The following is a 22,315-nucleotide window of genomic DNA, read 5'->3' as shown; positions in this document are numbered from 1 at the left end:
AACAAGGCAAAGAAGGGAGTTGACGAGTAGCGGCTATCGGCTGGCAGCCTGCCCAGGGTGTCTCGTGGAAGCTTATAAGAGATATCGGTAAAATCCCATGGGAAGATAAGGGTAATGTATAAAATTAGGGAATTAAAAGCCGTTTACTTCCCTGGAAGCAGTGGGCGATAATTATCGCTCGTGTTATCTCCGGTGGAGAAAGCAGCAGCATCCCCTCTGCTTTCTCCACCCCTTGCCCTGCCGCCAATCTACTAAAGCAGGCTTTTGGGATCGGCCGGTGGGGCATGGGGTGGTGGAGAAAGCAGCGGGGATGCTGCTGCTTTCTCCACCACCCCACGCCCTGTGCTCATCCCGCTTGCTTTGAAGGGAGCTGGGGACAGGGGTGAACACTCACCCCTTCTTTGCTTTGAAGGAATGTGCATTTCTAAGGTTTGGCTACTACAGAGACCCTGGCAAAAGAAGGAATGCTCAGACGGCAACAGAAACGCAGCAAGGCACCTCTGCCCAAGGCGGGAGGGAGGCGGGCTGTGAGAGGAGGGCCATAGGCCCATTAAACAGCAGTGGGTTCAGCAATTGCCGGGCGGGCCGGGTTCAGGACCCTGGTGGGCCGGATCCGGACCATGGGCTGTAGTTTGAGGACCCCTGATCTAAGTGCTCCTGGAGCTCTCTTTGTGAATAGCGCTATGCACAGATCCAGCCTAATCCACGGGATGAATGTGAAGCAAGACAAACCTGTCCACCTACTTGGGCAATACCTGTGGAGCAATGCTCACCTTGGTGGGGTCTATCCTAGGCTATCTTCTCAGCAGGTTTGAGGACATACCTCTCAGTGTGTTACTCTCTGGTCAGTCGTCTGTACACTATGACTTTAGGCGCACCAAGCCATGGGATCCAAACAGCACCAGTGGTCCAATGTAGACAGGGGTTTGGTCATTGACTTCACAATCTCTCTCCCCTTTCCATTTCCTGTCAATTGAGAGCAGGGTTAGGCTAAGCCGTGACCCTCCAGATGTTTCTGGAGTATAGCTCCGCCCATGCCCTGACCATTGGCTATGCAGCTGGGGCTGCTGGGAGTTGTAGTTCTGAGGGACCACAGGTCAGATGCTGAGATTCCTGTTCTCTCTCTCTCTCTAAGGCCAGTTGACTATCTGTGGCTCTAACTCCCAGTTGTATACATCTCACAGATGACCAGACCAGAGTTGTTGTGAACTTCCTGACAGAAGAAGCCCAAGCTGATTACATCAATGCAAACTTTATTCAGGTAACAGAGTCCTGAACCCTGCCCCTCCCCACATCTGACTAGAGGAATTTGCCCAAACTGATGAGAGCTGAAACATTGGCAAACTTTGTTCCAGATTAAAGCAGGGGGTGGGGCTCAGTTCCCTTTTATACCATCCAAAAGATTTTACTTTTTGCACTGTGGAAGTGTAAGAATGGCATTGACCTGCCTCCAGGGCACCTCAGGTCAACCACAAAATGGCACTTCTTTCCCCACCAGGTGGGTGAAGAGCTACACCAGGAACAAGGGGGAGATGAAGATCTAAATTGGAATCTGCTGCCCCTGGGGATCCTGCCGCCCGAGGCAGTTGCCTCACTTTGCCTCATGGCTGGTCTGGTCATGTTTTTATAGGTATCAGTGACTGGCCTGTGCCTCATGAGTCATGACTGGAAGGAGAAATGCCCAAAGCAGTGGTAAAAGAGGCAGCCAACTCTGACAGCAAGTAGCTTGGCTGCATCTTCTGTGTCAGAGTGACTGAGGGTCCAGTATCCCTGCAGGGGTGCAGGCAGCATCCTGCCCTTCCCCCAGGTGAAGATGCTTGGAAGCATGCAAGGCCAGATTAGCAAATGATGCAAAGATCCAGCAGGTGACCTCCACGGAGAAGGGGGCTTTTGTCCCATAGTAGCCTCCTGAGTCTGACCAAACTGCAGCGGGAGGCAGTGGAAGACAGGAGTGCCTGGTGTGCTCTGGTCCATGGGGTCACGAAGAGTCGGACACAACTAAATGACTAAACAAACAACAGCCTTTTCATTGTTTTATTTTATTTCTCAAGGTAAGCTAGAAGTTCCTACCATCAGTTAAAAGTCAGTTAAAAGTCCCAGTTTACTAGAATACATTTCTAGTCCTCATGGTCACAGAGATAAAATTGACAGTGGGATGACAAAATACTCTAAAGTACTCTAAAGGCTCAGGAACCATGATATTACAACAACAACAACAACAACAATTCCAAATTCATTATGATTATAAAGTTCTTGGGAATCCTAAATTTAGAGATAAGATACATGCACTCCCCAGGAACTGACTTAAATTTTCTACATTTCAGAATACCCCAGTTGTAGTTTAGCACTGACCATTCTATTTACAATGGAATGCAAAGTATTTCTATCTAGCACAAATCAAATGGGTGAATTATCCAAAGTCCTCTGACTCATTATAATCTCAAAGCAGTTGCCCTCCCTCTCCTTTGTTTATCTGCACTTATCTTCAAATAGATTGCTGTTCTCCAGCTCAGGGGTCATGACGGACAGGGGGGGGGGGGCGTTCAGCAGAATGCATGATGTTCAGTTCACATTTGCGATTCTCTTTTCTTCCCACAGGGTGTGGATAACAAGCAGTGTTATATTGCAACCCAGGGGCCTCTTCCACACACAGTGCTGGACTTCTGGCGCATGATTTGGCAGTACAAGGTGAAGGTGAGTTGTCCAGGCAGATCACAAGTGTACTTCCTAGATATTAAAGCAAGCTCTGAAGTGCAAATTGTGCCCAGCAGATTGGATTGATCTATATCAGACCAGTTTCTCTGACACCGAGGCATCCCTCTCAAATTAATATTTCTGCTCCTTTATGGCAGCGGCAAGGAAACCTTTTTCAGCCTGACAGCCACATTCAGGTCTGTGAAACCTTCTGGACCACATCCCAGTGGTGCCAGAAGCAAAAGTGCACAGAGCAGCAAATGTACATTTTACGCATGCACTGAAGTACAGTTTCTACACCCCCCGCTGTTCTCTCTGGGCCTGGCATTCTCCACCACTGCTTCATGATGTTCTTTCATTGCAGGTGATTGTCATGGCTTGTCGGGAAGTGGAACTAGGCAAGGTGAGGCCTCCTGAAGGAGAGATGGTTTTTGGAGGCTAGGAAGCCTCATGGGGTCTCTCATCCGGACCTTGAGGTTTTGAGGATGGCCATGTTGCCACCATCTCGCTTATCTAACCTTCCTTGCTTTCCTATGCCTTTTCTTTCTCAGAGAAAGTGTGAGCGCTACTGGCCTTTGGCAGAGGAAACCTTGCATTTCGGATCCTTCTCTGTGGCACAGGTGAGGTCGTTACACGTGGGCAGGAAGAAGCTGCGGTGCGGAAGGAGGAGCCTGGTTCCTTGCAGGGGATGCTGGCACAGTTCTTCATCACTGCAGAAGCACAGGCATCTCCAATGCCAACCTAACCTGGATTAAAGGCCATTTCTTCTCACTAAGGAAGGACGGGGAATTGTCGTTAAGAACCTGAGAATTGCCTTGTTAGATCCCATCTCACCCAGCATTCTGATACCTGCAGTTGAAACCAGGCAGATGCACCTGCTGGAAACACACAAAAAGAGTGCAAACATGATGCTCTCCCCGGTTGCAGGGCTGGCTGACTATCCTGCCATCCTCATTATGTCATTGGATCCCAGTTCCCATGAGCCCCATCAGTATGACTGATGGCCAGGAATGATGGGAGTTGTAGTGCAGCGATCCATTAAGGGCCAAGGGCTCACCACAGCTGCCACATGGTTTGTGCACAGTCTCTGATACTTGGAAGTATCTTGCTCTTAGAAATTTTGCTGTCTTACCAGACGTAATGTTAGCAGCTGGCATCCTTGGGCAACTCCTGGGGCCTGAGCATTTGGGCAGCCTCCCCTGGGCCCTTCCATACTGAGCAGCTGGATCTTCAGGCTGACACCTAACATTTCCCACCATGTTCCCCACTGTAGCATTGCTCCAGATCACAGAGGGAAATTTGAAAAAGCAGTTCATAGCACACCCATTCCTGCCACCCTCTAACATGGAGGCTGGGGGCACTAGATGGCCCTTTACAGGGGGGCCCTGAAACCTGGAACTAGCCCTGCTCATCACAAAGAGATACTGAAAGGCCTTTACCCCTGGGACTTAATTCATCTTTTTTTGAGAAACAGCTAAGTTACCTTTGCCATTTCATGTGTCAGCAAACTCCATAAGCTGCATCACATGTGCTTCTTGGATCTGTCCCAAACTTAATTCCTGTCCAGTCAGGAATTTGCCTGATACCATGTCAAACCATTAGTCCATCTAACTCAAAATGGGATGTTTAGGTAAGCTTTTAATGTTTGAAGTTTTATTCTGTTTTTAATGTTCTGTTGAAAGCTGCCCAGAGTGGCCAGGGAAACCCAGCCAGATGGGTGGGGTAGAAATAATAAATTATTATTATTATTATTATTATTATTATTATTATTATTATTATTATTATTATTATTATTATTATTATTAGATTGCCTGCACTGACTCCAGGCTTTCAGATGGGGCTGTTTCCCAGCCTTTACCTGGAGATGCCCTGAATTGAACCTGGGACCTTCTGCAGAAAGGCATGGGCTCTACCCCTGAGACTTCATCTGCAGTGAACTCCATCAATTGGCAAGAGTATTGAGAATTTGGTCAAAGTTCCCAAACCCTTTCACAAAATGACAATTGCCAGGGTTTAAGTTTGTCATGAAGGCATTTCTCATGTCAAGCAAGCCATAAAACAGAACTGTGATGGTTAACAAAACACTGTCCAATTGTACCTACATTAGAGATAAGGAACCTGTGGATCTGCAGATGTTGCTGAACTACAGTTCCCACTATCCCTGAGCATTGGCCACACTGACTGAGGCTGATGGGATTGAAGGGTTCTCCATCTCTAGCTTATATTATAGATGGGCAGCGTAACTGAGCAAATGAGATGTCTCCCACTTGGGGAGATAAGAATATTTTGAACAATGTGATGGGTGGTTTTCTTGTCTCTTCCTCAGGTTAAAGAACAGGAACTCAATCCAGATGTTATTTTGCGGATGCTTACCCTGACCTTTCAGAAGGTAAAGATACTCAATGGCACTTAATTGCCAGGCAAGGCCCACTGGAATTGGGGGGCACACTCAAGTCCAGGTCTTGGGGCTGCACTTTCTGGCTCTGGGGCCTCAAGGTCAGCTGAAGGAGCAGCAAGTAGAAAGCATTGCTCTGTGGACCAGGCAAGAGCACAAGGCGGGGCTCTGAATATTTATAGCAGGCTTTGTCCTGACTTCCTAGAACCTTATCAGGCTCTGCCCAGCCCCTATCCCTACTATGATGGCTGGCAAAATCAGCTTCTTTGCTGCTGAATGAAGCACCACTCCTTCTGAGACTGGTGTGCTCCACAAACAGGAGAGAGCACTCAGAGATCCAGGTTGGGAAATGTCAGAGTGTTCCTTCCAGATCCCTGAGGGCTCCAATCCCTTAGCAATGGCACAGGAGAAAATGAGCCCCTGCTGCAGTGCAGTCATTTCATCACCACCATCAAATTCCAGGGGGTTTGAAACCCACAAGGAATTGTCCAGGGGGCAGATAAGGCCTGTGGGTTTAGGGTTTGCCACTAGTGCTGTAGACAGGCCTTCACAGAACCAGAGTTCCAGAGTTCCTTGGTTGAAGACAAACCATTCAATAGTCTTGAAGAACAGGTTTAAATTTGAGGTGGAATCAGGTGCTTGCATTAGCAAACAAACCTGTCAGAGGGTGCAAATGGCTTTCCTCTCCTACCACCTGTTTTGTGTCAGTCCCATTCAGATGTGGCGATATTGATTTGTACCTCCCCCCCCCAGGAGGAGCGGGAGCTATCTCATTTCCAGTATGTGGCTTGGCCAGACCGGGGCATCCCAGACACTTATGGCCACTTCCTTGGCATGATTGAGCAAGTGAGAAGCAAGCAGGGTGAGAGTACTGTGCCCATCTGTGTGCACTGCAGGTAAGGGGCAGCCCCAGGGCAAAGCCCTATAGACAGACCACACCACAGTCATCCTCTTAGAGGATCAGTAACTGGTTAAAGGGAGCAAAGATCAGGAACAAATGGGCTGTCACCACAAGTCACAAAGGAGAGAAGCACAGAGTCTCCCAAGGATCTGCACTGAACTTGTGCTTTAAAGGGCACACAGCCGCTGCCGCCGCCTCCTCCTCCTCCTCATTATTATTTGGTATAATAAATTTTATTACAATTCCAATAAAAACCACATTGTCACATTACCCAATTACAATCCAATTAAAAAGAAAGAAAGAGAGCCAATTATTCAAAAACCAAATTAATCAATTGGAGATGACTTCCCATGTACTGGGTTTCAGGTTACAAAATTCTTATGTCTTCCTGCTTTCAGGGGCGTAGCAAGGGGGCGGGCCGCCCCGGGTTCCATAATGGAGGGGGTGACAATTTTTTTTGAAAAAAAAAAATTTGAAATTTTTTTGAATTTTTTTTTGAAAATGCCTGCTCTGAAGGTCTTATCTTACTATACTAGGGATTATATAGCTATATATGAAATTTCATGCATCTCGGTTAATATGTTGACCCTCCTCCACCAAAATAGCTGTTCACTTGGCTATTTTCCTATGTCATGAAGGCTGAAATTTCAATTCAGTGGAGCACTTACTGTTCCCAACCCTAACCCTGTGGAAAGCCATCTAATTAGACTTTAATTTGATTTTGAGATTTTTTAGGAGGTAATTTAATTATTGTTTGATTTTATACCAATGTTATGTATCTGATGTTAGCCACCCTGAGCCCGACTTCGGCCGGGGAGGGTGGGATATAAATAAAAGGATTTTTATTATTACTTGTTATTATTCCTTTGTAAGAAAATATGAAATAATGTAAAACAATTTTTGTGGGGGGGGGGTCAATGGGGGGTTTGACATGAAATTTTCCGCACCGGGTACCACCTGACCTTCCCATGCCTGGAGGGGGTGACAAAATTTTTTTTGCCCCCGGGTACCAATTTACCTAGCTACACCCCTGCCTGCTTTCATAACCTTGATTAATCCAATAACAACAGTTCTGATCTTAATCCTTTGTTGACAGCCACTTGTTTCTTGACTTCCATTCGTAATTGCATATTTAATAACTTTTATTTCTGAAGCAGAATTTATATCCAATGAATTTCCTATGTGATATGTTAATTCCATTTGTTTCTTCATTTCCCCTGCTTTAATCCAATCATAAAAGGCATCTATGCTTCCCCTTTTTGCTTTCACTTCTGTTCTCTGAAGCTGTTATTTCCTCTGCGTCAATGCGCCATCTTTGTTTGTCCGAGCAAAGGTCTGGCGCTCCGTCATAGCCCCTGGCAGAACTCCAACATATCCTTTCTCTTCCAATACTTAGTTCTTAATGATCTGGTGTCCCGCCAGTGCTGTGGTGGATCAAAGAACCATAATCTTAATTGCAATTCAGTGGAAGTTAGAAGCTTCAATCATATTGACATTCTCACGCAGTCCCGTTGTCATAAAAAATTCATAAATATTATCTTCTTCTCTTATTACCTCTTGCTTTTTATCAATCCATTGGTATTCCAGGAAAGAGTTGCCGAATCATTGATGCAGCAAAACGTAATATATATTCAGAAAGGGTTAAGGCTCCCCTCCCCCAGTCATACTTCACCTTGTTACGACGGAAATCTTCCTCTCTCCAATTCAGATCATTGTCGCTCAGTGGTTGATTTATTTAGCAGTTTATCTTGCCTCCTTAGCCCAGTACACATCTGTAAATTAGATCCAATTAAAATTCCAAAGTACAGAAGAACTTCTGCTCATAATGGCTGCATTGGAGGGCTGCCGATAAGCGAAGCGCATTGCACCCAGCACCTCCCACCTCTCGGATTCCATCTGGAGTGAGAGCCGGGTATCAGACGATCTGTGGGTGAAGCTCACCCCCCCAACATGCGGGGGGGGGGGGACTTATGAGGACAATTGCCCTCATTATCCTTGTTTATACTTCACCTGCCGGTCTCCGCTACTGCGAAGTTCTGCGTCCATTTTGGCAGGAAGCACTGGAAGTCCACACTGCCATATTATTTATGGGGATGAACCAAGAAGATTTCTCTGAAAGAATTTCTCGAAACAAAATGGCAAAGTGTTCTCATTTGTATTGCAATTCCGGCTGGCTGTGATCTGAAAGAAAGTCTGTTATTTTGCAGTTACAGGTATTTTTCAGACCCTCTCTCACCCTCTCTCACCCTCCTCTGCAGTGCTGGCTGTGGCCGGACAGGTGTGATCTGTACCCTGGAATACATACGGCAGCTGCTGCTGAAACAGGTATTTCTAGGCAAGTCAGATCTGAGGGATGGAGGATTGAGGAAGCTGGGTGCATTTGGTCCAATATTTCTGTCTGTTGGAACAACAAATATCAGAAGGATGTTTGACCATACATTGTTGCGGTTTTATTGTTTAGTGAGTGACTGTGTGTGCTGGGTATTTCTTGGCTGGGTGGGTGGATAGCCAGACAGACGGACAGACAGATGGATAAAATGTCATGTAGACTTGGTTTTTAAAAATGGTGTTTAATTGAAATATGATTAGAATTTGATTTTAATAGCATTTGCCCCTTCTTCCCTAAAAGAGATGGAATTCCTGAAGCATCTCTGTTTGGAATATGTGCTTCTTAGGAACCAGGTGTGACGAGTGCCTGGTCTGGCTTTGCGTGTGTATTTTGTAGTGAACCTATTGCTACACCTGTGAATTGCATGCAACACTTTAATTAAATCTGTTTTCTATATATGGCAGAACTCTGGAATTGTTTATTCATTTAGAGCATTTGAACCCTCCTCCTCAACCAAAAAGGCTCCTAGAACAGCTTACATATAATCCATGGAAACAAGACTGCCCCCTCCCAGGAACCAATTCATAAACAGTTGTTCATAAACTAGCTTATCGGAATAAGACTATTACTTACAAGTAGTTTTGTTTTTACACTTGGAGGTGGGGAGAAGTGTTAAAAATATAACCTTTCTTCAGCAGTCTGAGTTGACACAGTCCATAACTTCACCATCTCAGTATATAGCCTCCATCTGTATATAAAATGAGGAACAAAAATGGCCCTTGGAGAGAACTATTGTACTGCAGAGTCTCAGCTCCCACAACAAACATCAAGATACAGTACTTGGTTGATCCCTGCAAAATTCCCATCTTCCCTTGCCCTCTGCTTCTTTGGGGAAGATACCTCTTATGATACCCTCACATAGCTCAGAGGAAAAAGCAAATGAAATGGGGAGCAGTAAAGCATAGTGGCAAATGTGGGAACCCAAATTAAGGTCCATGCAGCCCTGTATCAGGAAGTTTTTAATGTCTGGTGTTTTACTATGTTTTTATATGTGCTGTAAGCCACCCAGAGTGGCTGGGCAAACCCAGCCAGATGGGTGGAGTATAAATATTATTATTATTATTATTATTATTATTACCGACATTTCCCCAGTTGCCTGCTTCTCCTCTACTTTCAGAGAATCCCCCTACATTTCAGTATTTTTGATGTTGTCCTAGAAATGAGGAAGCAGAGACCAGCTGCTGTTCAGACCCAGGTGAGCCCCGCAGTCATTGCTCCCATCCAGACCAATACATTTTGCTGCCCGCAGCAAAGATGATGCGTGTCCTTACAGAGTCCTCCAGCATTCCATGACATACAGAAGATGGCTGGACTGGCAGCTGAATCTGGTGAAGGGATGGCACCAGTGTTGTAGCTAGGTGGGGCGAAATGCCCTGGGTGGCACTGGGCTCACAGGGTACCCAAGCCACCACATCGCTTCCAGGTGTCCTCTAGCTAGATGGTGCCTGGCAGGGATGCAGTCACTCCGGCAGTGCACCCCACCCCACAGTGTGCCCTCCCCCATTGTGCAGCGCAGGTGCCCGCCCCAGGCACCGGTGGGGCTCATTCCGGCACTAGACAGCACCCCACACTGCACCAGGGGGCAGCAGACTAATTTAGTGTACAGGCTGTTTATCTCCATAGCTTGGTATTTGGTGATCCTAAAGCAGGGGTCACCTCGAGGGCTTCACCTGATGTCCAAAAAGGCTTCTGAGCTCCTACGACACTCTCACCACTTAATCATTAGGGGCTGAGGGTGGTTGCCTTTTTCTCCCTTGGAAAGTCTACAGAACTGAAGGAGGAAGTGGGAAGGGTGATGTTTTTCCCACTTCCTCTTTCGGCTGCATGAGCTACTCAAGGCTCCTATGAATTCTTTGGGATCCAATTTTTGCGTGGTCCTTTGGAAAAGCGAAGTTGGGGGTAAATTTTTCTGGGAATGTAGGATTAGAGAAAGCATGGCACCCATGGCACTTGCTCAAAAATTCCACTGTGTCCATGGGCCTCAAAAAGTTGGTGACCGCTGCCCTCGAGTGTGGCCGAACCTTAAGGGCTTTAGGAGCTTCCCTTTATAGATCAACGTTCTCCTCTCATATCTTATCTCTCCTCTTTTCTTGGCAGGAGCAGTATGAGTTTGTATACCATGCGGTTACTGAAATGTTCCGGGCTGCCCTGAGTTTATCTGACTCAAACTATGAAAACGTCAAAGAAGTAAGAGAGAAATTCAAAACCAAAAGCAACAGTGGAGTTGCTGGAACTTCCCACATAGGGCAGTTTTTCCTCATTCATCTGTGAAAGTAGGCAGAAGAGGTGGGGGGTGTTGTGGTAGTCCTCAGCGGAGATAAACCCATTGCAGTTTCTGTCTTGGATTGCTGTTTTGTTTGGGGAATCTGAAAACAGGCACTGCTATATGCCCATAGACCTACAGTTTTTGAGGGGCATAAAAGTGTATGATCTTTAAGATCTTCATGAGTTTTAATCGAACTTGACCAAATATTTAGTTGATCCTTCGAAGCCTTTCTGGGTTACATTTGTGAGCTGAATTCATAAATGTCACAGCAGATTCCTGAAGATTGTACATGCAGTTGTGGCTTTAGCTCTCATAATTTTGTTACTGCAAATATATCATTTTCTTCAAGGAACTCAGGGCAGCATACATGGTCTTCCACTGCCCCATCCTTGGGGGGGGGGGTTAAACCTTTGTGTCCCAGGTCCACACTGGCTTTGAATGCGTGTTAAGAAAGAAAATTTGGTGATTGTGAAGAAGAGGAAAAGGACTAATCTTGGATTCCCAGGACAACTGCAATGCCATCCCCTTCCTTTTTTTGCAGGGGTTGGAAATCTGCAGCCCTCCAGATGAACCTCAGCCAATATGGCCAGTGGGCAGGGATGATAGGAGTTGCGGGCTCACACAGCACGTTTAAAGCTGATTTCTTCCCCATTTCAAGAATCCTGGCAATGGAGGGAAAGATAGAGACAGCTGCTATAAAAGCAAACCCAGCTAGCTGTCTTTCTGTCTGTCTGTCTCTTTCACACAAGTCCAAGTGCACACATTCCCCTGCCGGAAATCTGTGTTTTGAGGAGGTTCCTCTTTCATACTCACTTCCCCCCCCCCCATGGCCTCTTATCATTCTGATCTACTAACTGGGGAGTTCCAGCTGTGTAAGTCTGATACCACAAGAATCTGGAGGCTCTGTGACTTGAGGTTACTTTCTGTGGGCTTGGGAGGGGCAAAAGTGACATCGAAGTGAGTGAGATACGATGGTGGCCCCAGTTAAGTATTTCTATTGTTTACCTGCCCTCCTCCGGTTACACCCATGGGTGGCCGAGACTGGCACCTGAAAGCCCCTCAGGCTCACAACTGGACAGAGAGGCAAGAATTAGCCCATCAACTGCTTCAGACTTTTCATAGCTGAGCTTCTCAGGGCTTGTCCACATTTGAGCTGGATCTTGCTTGGAGACTACATTTTCTCCTTTTGAATTTGGCTTCATTAGACCAGCACACACGCCAGTGCCACAGCTATTGGGGGAGGTTGTTTTTTTTTTTTTTGCTCTGGTTGATGCCTCCCAAGGGGCACCATTGAGGCTCCCAGCCTGTGTGTGTAATCAAATGTGTGTGGGGTGTGTGTGCCATACTGGGTCTTTGACCCGGGTGAATAATAATAATAATAATAATAATAATAATAATAATAATAATAATAATAATTTATTATTTGTACCCTGCCCATCTGGCTGGGTCTCCCCAGCCACTCTAAAAAAAACCTACCTTCACCGCTACACACACACACACACACACACACACACACACAACTGCAGTTGAAGATCAAATCTGCTTGCTCCCATTCACACCAGTAGGTGTTCCCTTTTTCCTTTCCCCATCTTCCAGTTTGTTGATTCACTTTTTAAAATTCTGAACAAATGGAGAGATCAGCTGAGCAGAGATCAGCTGAGCAGCAAACACTTTAAACATAAGTCTCATTAGAAATGGACAGGCAAAGAAAGAAGCTACAATCAAAGGAAGGGAAACTACCCAAAACATTTTTCTCAATGGTAGAAAGTTGCAATATAATTGATGTCTAGAGATTGAAACATCCTTTGGGGGGGGAAAGTCACCCATTTTTCAGAACCAAATCAGTCTTTTGCAAGAATTATGTGTGGTTATCTAGTGAATTAATACCAAGAGTGAAAAAGATTGAAATCCAACCATTCTCGGATCATAATCCAATTAGTTGTGAGATTAAAGAAAAGGAAGAAAAGACTTTTAGATGGAGATTGAATGAAAATCTGTTAAATGATGAGACAATCAATGAAAAGGCAAGAAAAACATTAATAGACTATTTCGCCAATAATTGTAACAAAGGAATTAAAATGGATGTGGTTTGGGATGCCAGCAAAGCGGTAATGAGAGGACTTTTCATACAACAAAATAGTATCAGAAATAAAAGAGGAGAAAAAGGCAAATTGGAAATCTTGAAACAAATGATGGAGAATGAAAAGAAATTGGTAAAAAAACAACAAATAATGTTAAGATAAATCAAGATATAAAGATGCTCCAAAGTCAGTTTGCAATGATAATAAATCAAGAAGTAGAGTGGAATATTAAAAGAATGAGACAGAGAAATTTCGAATCAGCAAATAAATCAGGAAAATGGCTGGCGTGGCAAATCAAAAAAAGAAAGGCGCAGAATACTATTAATAAAATAATAGTAGATGAGAGAGAAATAGAGAATTCAAAAGAAATTAGAAATGGATTTGTAAAATTTCTATAGACAATTGTATAAAAAAACTGGAAAAGAAAATATAAAGAAAATTGAAGAATTTTTAAAACAGAAAGAGGTGCAACAAATCCTGACAGAGAAGAAAGAACGGCTGAATAACCAATAGAGAGTGAAGAAATTGAAATTGCAATAAGAGAATTAAAGAGTGGAAAGGCACCAGGACCGGATGGTTTTACAGCAAAATATTATAAGGAAATGAAACATACCCTACTTGTACCATTAAAAGAAGTAATGAATAATATACTAAGATATGGAGAAATACCAGAAACATGGAAGGAAGCATATATCACATTAACACCAAAATCAGACTCTGATTTAACACAAGTGAAAAATTATAGGCCAATTTCATTGTTAAATAATAATTATAAATCATTGGGCACTGTTGTTAACAAGAACACAACCAAGAAAGAACTGTTTATTCAGAAACCACATGCGTATGTACTAAACTTCAATAAAAACAGTTTGTTCCAATATAAATAAATAAATAAATAATGGTTATAAATTGTTTGGAAGTATTTTAGCAAATAGACTGAAAAAAGTATTGAATGAAATAATACATAAAGATCAAGCAGGCTTTCTACCTGGTGAACAGATGAAGGATAACATAAGAAATGTGATTAATATTGTTGAATATTTGATGGCCAGGAATGAAAAGCAAGCAGCATTAGTTTTTGTTGATGCAGAAAAGGCCTTTGATAATATATCCTGAATTTTATAGTTAAAAATTTGGAATTAATGAACGTTGGACAATCGTTTATAACGGGAATAAAAGCAATTTATTCGAATCAAAAAGCAAAATTGATAGTAAATAATGTGGTAACAGAAAATATAGAAATTATGAAAGGTACAAGACAGGGATGTCCATTATCACCATTATTGTTCATCTCGGTCCTAGAAGTCTTCCTCAAGTCGATAAGAGAAAATGAGAAAATAAAAGGAGTTTCAGTTGGCCGAAATGAATATAAAGTGAAAGCCTTTGCAGATGATTTGGTACTGACAATGGAAGACCCATTTTATAGTATGACAGAGGTGTTGGAAGAAGTTGAACAATTTGGTCAAGTTGCAGGTTTTAAATTGAAATTTGGTTGACATCGAAAAATATAGATTTATTTCAGAATAATTATACACTGGTGTGGAATGGAATTAAAAGAGATCTGGAAATATGGGGAAGGATGAAACTATCCCTTTGGGGTAGGATATCAACGATTAAAATGAATGTGCTACCAAAAATGTTATTTTTGTTTCAATCAATTCCAATAATCAAGGGGGCAGCGATATTTAAAGAATGGCAAATGATGATTTCAATATACATCTGGCAGGGAAAGAAACCAAGAATACAATTTAAGTTATTAACTGATAGTAAAGAAAGAGGAGGTTTCACCCTGCCAGACTTGAAACTATACTACGAAGCTTCCTGCCTCTGCTGGTTAAAGGAATGGATAATGTTAAAAAATGTGGAATTGCTAGATCTAGAAGGACATGATAATAGATTTGGTTGGCATGCTTATTTATAGTATAATAAAACAAAGGTTCGTAAAGGATTTGGTAACCATATATTCCGATGATCTCTGTTTGAAGTTTGGGATAGGTATAAAAACCTATTAGAACGTAAAACACCGTGGTGGTTGTCACCATTGGAGGCGATGAGTTTGAAAAAAACCAATGTGAGTGGAAATTGGATTACTTATGAAAAAAATTATTAAGAAAGGAAGAAAGTAAATGGAAAATGAAACCATATGAAGAAGTAAAAGAATTTGTAAATGATTGGCTGTACTACCGTCAAATCAATGAAATGTTTAAGGAAAGTATGAAGGAAAACGGATTTGATAATAATAAATCAAAGTTTGAAAGTGAAATCTTGAATAACAGTTGTAAAATATTATCTAAAATGTATAAAATACTGTTGGACTGGCATTTGAAAGACGAAGAGGTTAAGTCGGTAATGATACACTGGGCTAAAAGATGTTGGTTACAATATACAGTTGGAGGACTGGGAGAAGTTATGGAAAGAAAGCATTAAATTTACTGCATGTACAGCTTTGAAAGAGAATACGATGAAAATGATGTGTAGATGGTATATTACACCAGTAAAATTAGCTAAAATGTATAAAGTGAGTAATAAATGCTGGAAATGTAAAGAAAAAGAGGGAACGTTTTATCATGTGGTGGGAATGTAAGAAGGTGAAAGGCTTCTGGGAAATGATATATAATGAGATGGAAAAAATGTTGAAATATACATTTATAAAGAAACCAGAAGCATTTTTGGTTGGAATTGTAGAAAAGAGATTAAAAGACAAGATAAAAAACAGTTCCTATATGCAACAACAGCAGCAAGAATGTTATTGGCACAGAAATGGAAGCAAGAAGATTTACCGACAATGGAAGAATGGCAGACAAAATTAATGGACTATGCAGAATTAGATAAGGTGACAGGAAGAGTTCGAAACTGGCAGGACCAGGAATTCCTGAAGGATTGGACTAAGTTTGAGAAATATTTGAAGGACAATTGTAAACAACAAATCACGCTTATAGGCCTACAAGAAATTTTGTAAGGTTAAATTTAGGAAATATTATGGAAATAAACTTGGATGGTAATAATTAATTGTTGTGATAAAAAATAATAGTGAAGTTGGAAATACAATAAGAAATTAGAAAATCTGAAAATCCTGAGAAGCGGTTGAGGGAATGGATGTTTAAAATAAGAATAAGAATAAGAATAAGAATGGATGTTTAAAAGAATGTATGTAAAAATTATCAAAAAGAAGGGTGGCAGGAAAACCAACCTACGCAGCAATCTTCCCCTCCCAGCCTTATAGGCAGGTCGGTTAAGATATGTGCCTGAAGGCTGCTCCAGGGCCTTCTTCCAGTGTAGCTCTTCTTTCCCCACACCAGCCACACCTGGATTTGGAAGAGACAGAAGTGTTTGTATCTATAAATGAAATTTAGCTTGTTTTCTCCAAGCAACTGAAATCTGTGTTTGCTTTGGTGGGCTTGTCTTGCTACTATATAAAAACTAAGTCTTGTTTTATACAATTATACAAATTCTTAAGCACAAACACAAACTTTTCTTTTACATCACCTGCGTTAATAGGCACACTGGCTCTGTTCCTATAAATTTCTGAAGGTGTGAGGAGCTTGGCAAGGGAGCAGGGAAAGCTCCTTTCTGTGTGACTAGGCAGGCTTGACAAGGTTGTATAGCAGCCATCCTAAGTTCTGGAACACAAAGCAGGTATAAGGATGTTGCAATAGCAGTGAAAAACAAAGAGCTAATTTTAAAAATAAATGCTCACATGTTAGGACTGAATGCAGGAGTAGCTGGCCATGCAGGCGGGGGCTGATGGGAATTGTAGCCCCACAACCTCTGAAGGGCATCCTGTTAGCCAATGTGTGTGTTCCGCCCTCTCAGAAGCACAGAGACGTGGCTTCCTGCAAACTTCCTGCTATAGGATGTTCAAACAGCTGTGTTGGCCTAAATCGTCCCTTACTTCCTTTCTGTTCTTCCGGATTTTGACACAGAACCGTCTTCCCCTCTATGACGACGCCCTCTCCCTCCGACACCTGGCTGTGGCCCCGCTCAAACGAAGCACTGTCCTCCACCGGTAAGGAAGGCTGAGAGATGGAGCCTTGGAAACAGCAGCCCAGCCGTTTGGCAGGAAAGCAGAGCCATGTTTTGCAGTGACACCCGAGATGTGGGACTTCTTCTCTGGGGAGGCCCAGCTGGTGCAGACTTTGGGCTGCCTTAGGAAAGGGGTCAGGATCCTGCACAATTGTACAACATGGTTCCTTTCCCCCCAAACTGGGTGCTGGTTATATATTTTCATATTTTAAGATGGTAGATGTGATTATTGATTATTTGGTTGCCTGGTTTTATGCTTTGAATGTTTATGTGGAGCTCACTTTGGGTTTATTCAGTGGAGAAGGGCAGAAACTAGTATATGGATGTTCTTATATATCATAAAAATATGGACTTCATTACAGCAGCTGTGAGCGCCTCTCTCTGACCTTGATACTATTTTGACATCCTTCAAATCACAAAGCTCAGGCTTGGACATGTCAGAGAGGCATATGAAAACCATTACTTGGATGGATGGTAAAGAACCTGTCACTTGGGTGAAGAAGTAAAGCCCTGCCTCCTTCTCATCCGTCAAGCCTCCCTCAAGACATACCTTTCCAACTGCAGCTTTCAGATTACCTCTCCTCCCCGTAACGCTTTATCTACTGCAGTCTGCCTTCCACCAAGCAATCTAGGGACTTGGATCGAGAACCTCTGTCTAGAGGAACTTCCAGGCAGCCAGCTGAGAAGCACAGAACAGAGGCCTGGAAGCAGAGGCAAAGCATGGCTTGGGGCTGGAGGAGGCAGGCTGGAAGGCTGGAACGAAGAACACCAGCTCCACAGCTCTGTGATATAAGGAAGGAGCAGCAAGTGCATGCAGTTCTTCACTAGGAAGGAGGAGAGAGAAACCCAAAAAGCTCTGTGTGACCACAGTTCTTTTAAAACAGAGAGGAGGGCAGGGGGGTTCCTCTGGAAAAATCCTAGGCTGGGCTACAGCTGAGAAGTAAAATTACCACAAGCTCTTCCTCATGCACAAGATTTCTTAAAGCAATTATTGTTCCTAAATTGTTTTATACTCCTCTGCAGGGGAAATAACTAAAAGAAATCACTTGAGAAAATGTACGTGTACATTTTGTGCATTACAAATATGCATCCTTAAAAATATAACTTCAGTAGCCTGACTCATAACTCTTATCCTGAGAGAGGTCCCTTCACCTTGTGTGGAGATTTCACATAAACCTTTGTGTTCCCTGTTCCAGGAGCATCTCAGTGCCGGCTGACCCTCAGACCACATCAGTGCCAGAACAACCACCCAAGCTCGCCAGGGACATGGGTGATACCTATGCAGTTGTGAACAAGCTCCGGCGAAGTGGATTGGGTGCTTCTCCCCCTCCTCTTCCTCCCAGCAACGAGGGACCCCTTTATGCTGCTGTGAAGCCTCGGATGAGCAATGTGCCCGACACCTTGGCAATTGACCCCAGTGCCTTTGCAGGAGTGCAAGCCAGTCACTCGCTGCCTGGAAGCCCCATGCACCAGCCAGCTTCCGCGGTAACCTGTGAATACGCCCAAATTAACCCAGGTGATGTGAAGTAATAGTTTGTGTGCGCTTAAGAATTTGTATAACTGTATAACAATAAGACTTAACATTTATGCAGTAGTTTTAAGTGCTTCAGTTCTTTTGTGATAATAATAATTTTATTATTTATATCCCGCCCATCTGGCTGGGTTTTCCCAGCCACTGTGGGCAGCTCCCAGCAGAATAGTAAAAACACGATAAAACTTCAAAGATTTAAAACTTCCCTAAACATTATCTCAGTAACCCTAACAACAGGCCTGCAAGATACGGTAGGTCAGCATTATCATCTCATGTTGCAGACATGGGGGAAGGGATGCTCTTGAGAGAAGAGTGACTGGCCAAAAGGCAGCTCAGGTGAAGTCCAGAGCACACCTACTTGACAAAGAGGGTAACCTGGAACTGGTGGTGACACTTGCTGTTGAGCCAACGTGCACAGGCTGTTATCTAGCTAACGACAGACATTTGAACTAAGGATGTCCTTGGATCATAGCATACTTTCATAAAATACTGTGCTATACTAGCTCTGTGAATATCATATGACTTCAATGCAAGTAAACAAGATTCTAGTCATCATGGCAAATTTGGATTTGGGGGTATTTCATGGGGTTTTTCTTTGGGTGTACAGAATCCAAGCAAATTCAAATGGGAATTCACAAAGGTTGCAAACATAGATTAGATGTTGACTAATAAAATCCATAGTAAAACATCAAAGGCTGCAAATACCATTCTTCAGTAATTTTTCCTGGATTGTTTTATTTAATATTTTAATGTGTTGTAATCCGCTTTGAGATTTTTTTTCTTAAGAATATAAAGTGGTATAGAAATAGAAATACAATAATATAATCTTTATTGCGGTCCAACAACCCATAACATGGATTCAGACTAAAATACAGATTCATACAGGCAACCCTCCAGGGAAGGGAGACCGAAGCATTATTTGTTTAGTCATTGGTATGTTGATCTTTGATTTGTATGACTACTGAAAGAAACTTTGCCACGGCCACTGTGATATCATTGGACTTGTCATCCAGAAGATATTTGGAATAGTAGGCTTCAGATTGACCCGGCTGATTTGCCAATAGTGGTTTAATCAATAGTTCCCTAGCTTGATAATATTGTCCACAATGCAATAAAATATGCCTCATACAATTGACGTCCTGAGAGCGCACACAGATCGTATTTTGATAAGGGATACTTCTCAGTCTGCCATTTAGCACTTCTGATGGGAATACATTTAATCTGGCTTTGGTGAAAAGACGCCAATATGTTGGTACAGACAAATTTCTAAGATATGCATAGTGAACCCATAGTGAATTCCTACTGCTAATGGGCCACAGATAACATGAGATTGAGATTGGAGAACACTATGTGATATGTCCCAGAACCTTTGCCTCAGAGATTCAAGGGCAGTATCATAGCCCAGATGGTGGCATACCAATCAAAGTGGCTTTTCTAACCATAATTTTCATCCATGAGCTGGTAAACTCCTCGTTGTTTAGGTGTGGAAGTAACCCCTTCTCTAGGCCAAAGACTGAGATCTTGAGCCAGTATCTCAGGGCAGTCCACCATGCTTTAGTTGATAGAGGACATTCACTTGTTTCTAAAAATAGTATTGCATTTGGAACACAATTTGGAACTTGTAGGAGGGACCGGAGAAACTTTGCCTGGAAGCCATTGAACCTGGAGAAAGAGCCATTGAACCAGATGTTTGAGGCGTAGAGGGGTTGAGAGAAAGATTTTGCATTAAATACCTTAATGGCTGATGGAACATAATGGTCTCCCCTTGTATAAGAGAATTGAAGTATAGCCAGTTTGCTTACCTCTGCCTTTTGATAGGCAGTCTGCCAATGTTTCCAGGACTTGGAATGATGGAATAGAAGCCCTAGGTACCGGAAGAATTTGGTCTGCTCTAGTTTGTGACTGTACAGTACCCATTTACTTGGGGAGAATCTCTTCTCAAACACCAGGACTTTTGATTTTTCATAACTGATGGATAACCCAGAGCAGTAGTCTCAGAATTTTCTTAGTTGGTAGTTCAGACCAGGTCTGGTTCGGGAGAGGATGGCCACGTCATCCGCATACAGCAAGAAAGGGCTTTCTCGTCCCTATTTTTGGAATATGGCCATCAGGGTCAGAAACAAACTGAACAAAGTAGGAACCAAAATGCATCCCTGTCTCACTCCCCTGTCCATCTCAATACAGTCCGGGAGCTGGCCTTGCAACCCACACATAACCTGCAATTTGCTTCCACAGTGCAGGGCTTTAATAAGATATAGGAGGTGTTTATCCTTCAGTACTAGATGTAATTTGGACCATAGTTGGAATCTGGGGATGGAGTCAAAGGCAGATTTCAGGTCCATAAAGGCCACTGGGAGCCAGTGTGGTGTAGTGGTTAAGAGCGGTAGACTCGTTATCTGGGGAACCGGGTTCGCGTCTCCACTCCTCCACATGCAGCTGCTGGGTGACCTTGGGCCAGTCACACTTCTCTGAAGTCTCTCAGCCCCACTCACCTCACAGAGTGTTTGTTGTGGGGGAGGAAGAGAAAGGAGAATGTTAGCCGCTTTGAGACTCCTTCGGGTAGTGAAAAGCGGGATATCAAATCCAAACTCTTCTTCTTCTTCTTCTTCTTCTTCTTCTTCTTCTTCTTCTTCTTCTTCTTCTTCTTCTTCTTCTTCTTCACAAAGGGTTTCCCCTGTAGAGGTCTGGTGTACTTCTCGGCTAGGAGGTACAGCATTAGACAGTGGTCTGATGTTGAGTGGTTCTCGTGGAAAGCTGCCTGAGCTTCAGATATATTTATAGTCATGTAGAAAAGTTGTCAGTTTGTTAGAGAAAGTGGGTATACAGCTTTCCTATAATTAAAAGCAGACAGATTGGCCTATAATTAGAAGGCATGTTTGGCTGGCCTCTCTTAAAGATTGGGACTGCTATTGCATGTTTCCAGCTAGACGGTACTTTGCCAGAAGTGCTGCCAGAAGAGGAGCCCACCAGGGCTGATTTGATATGATCAATTCAGCTGAGATAAAGTCATTGCCACTCTTCAAGTTCCCAATTAATGTATAGACTTCTTCCACTGTAACCGGGCTCCATTGTGGAAGCAGTGATAGTTCTGCCGAATCTTCATCACAAAAACTGGCTGGGAGATTTGAATTTTCCTTGAATATATTTCTAAAATGGTTCTCCCATACCTGAGCTGGAATGGCACAGCCAGGGGCTGGAGAGCTATTGCTCAGGAAGCCGGAGACCAGTTTCCAGAAGAGTTTTGTTTCGTTGTTTAGCAAGGCATTCAGTAACAGAGACCAGGAGTTTTGTTCAGACTGCCTTTTTTTAAGCCAAAAGGGCTTTGTACTCTTTTTTAATTTTGAAATAAGTTGGGAGTAAATAGTTGAGGCCAGCATTTCTATAGGCCAAATAAGAGTTCCTTATAAGGCTTTCTTCTTCGTGCGGCACTCTTGGTCGAACCATCTGCACCCTTTAGCAATGTGGGGCTTGCTGGCTGGGTTTATGTTAAGAGAGACCACATCCTGCAAGAACTCAATGAGATTATCGTAAGCCGTCAGGGAGGAATCTGTTGATAGGTCATTGATTATAGTTGACAGTAGAAATACAGTTGTACCTTGTAAGTCAAACGGAATCCAGCTTCCAAAACATTCGGAAACCAAGGCACAGCTTCCGATTGGCTGCAGGAAGCTCCTGGAAGCCATGTCAGACGTCCAGCATCCAAAGAATGTTCCCAAACCGGAACACTCACTCCTGGGTTTGCAGCGTTTGGGAGCCAATTTGTTTGACAACTAAGCCATTCAACAACTAAGGTACGACTGTAATAATAATAATAACACTAATAATATAATCCCAAGGAAAAGTTTAAGTCCTACTGACCTGTTGTGGTTACAGCAAAGGGAATGCAGAAAGCACCTATCGGGAATAACCTTTTCTTTGTCTGACCTCTTCTCTCTGCTACAGGAGATTCCAATCCCAGAGTCACCTCCTCATCTCACATCAATGGATTAGGGAAAAAGCCCCTGAGGAACCTGCTGCCCACAGTATGTTGCTTGC

At 43.3% G+C, this 22,315-nt stretch overlaps 1 protein-coding gene across 1 annotated transcript in view; it reads left to right on the top strand.

The window, feature by feature from the left end:
* The window catches only part of PTPN18 (protein tyrosine phosphatase non-receptor type 18), a 53,982-nt gene that overhangs the window by 26,388 nt on the left and 5,279 nt on the right, over positions 1-22,315 (top strand). Inside the window, exons 3-14 of the mRNA XM_033172876.1 lie at positions 1,185-1,261; positions 2,599-2,694; positions 3,059-3,097; positions 3,246-3,314; positions 5,021-5,083; positions 5,843-5,985; positions 8,249-8,315; positions 9,497-9,574; positions 10,477-10,566; positions 16,650-16,732; positions 17,946-18,265; positions 22,223-22,302. Coding sequence (XP_033028767.1) covers positions 1,185-1,261; positions 2,599-2,694; positions 3,059-3,097; positions 3,246-3,314; positions 5,021-5,083; positions 5,843-5,985; positions 8,249-8,315; positions 9,497-9,574; positions 10,477-10,566; positions 16,650-16,732; positions 17,946-18,265; positions 22,223-22,302 — 1,205 coding nt within the window. The remainder of the gene's footprint in view (positions 1-1,184; positions 1,262-2,598; positions 2,695-3,058; positions 3,098-3,245; positions 3,315-5,020; positions 5,084-5,842; positions 5,986-8,248; positions 8,316-9,496; positions 9,575-10,476; positions 10,567-16,649; positions 16,733-17,945; positions 18,266-22,222; positions 22,303-22,315) is intronic.

Source organism: Lacerta agilis, chromosome 16 (assembly GCF_009819535.1).
Source record: "Lacerta agilis isolate rLacAgi1 chromosome 16, rLacAgi1.pri, whole genome shotgun sequence".
Taxonomy (NCBI): domain Eukaryota; kingdom Metazoa; phylum Chordata; class Lepidosauria; order Squamata; family Lacertidae; genus Lacerta; species Lacerta agilis.
The sequence above is the reverse complement of the archived record's forward strand: the minus strand, read 5'-3'. Positions and strand labels throughout refer to the sequence as shown.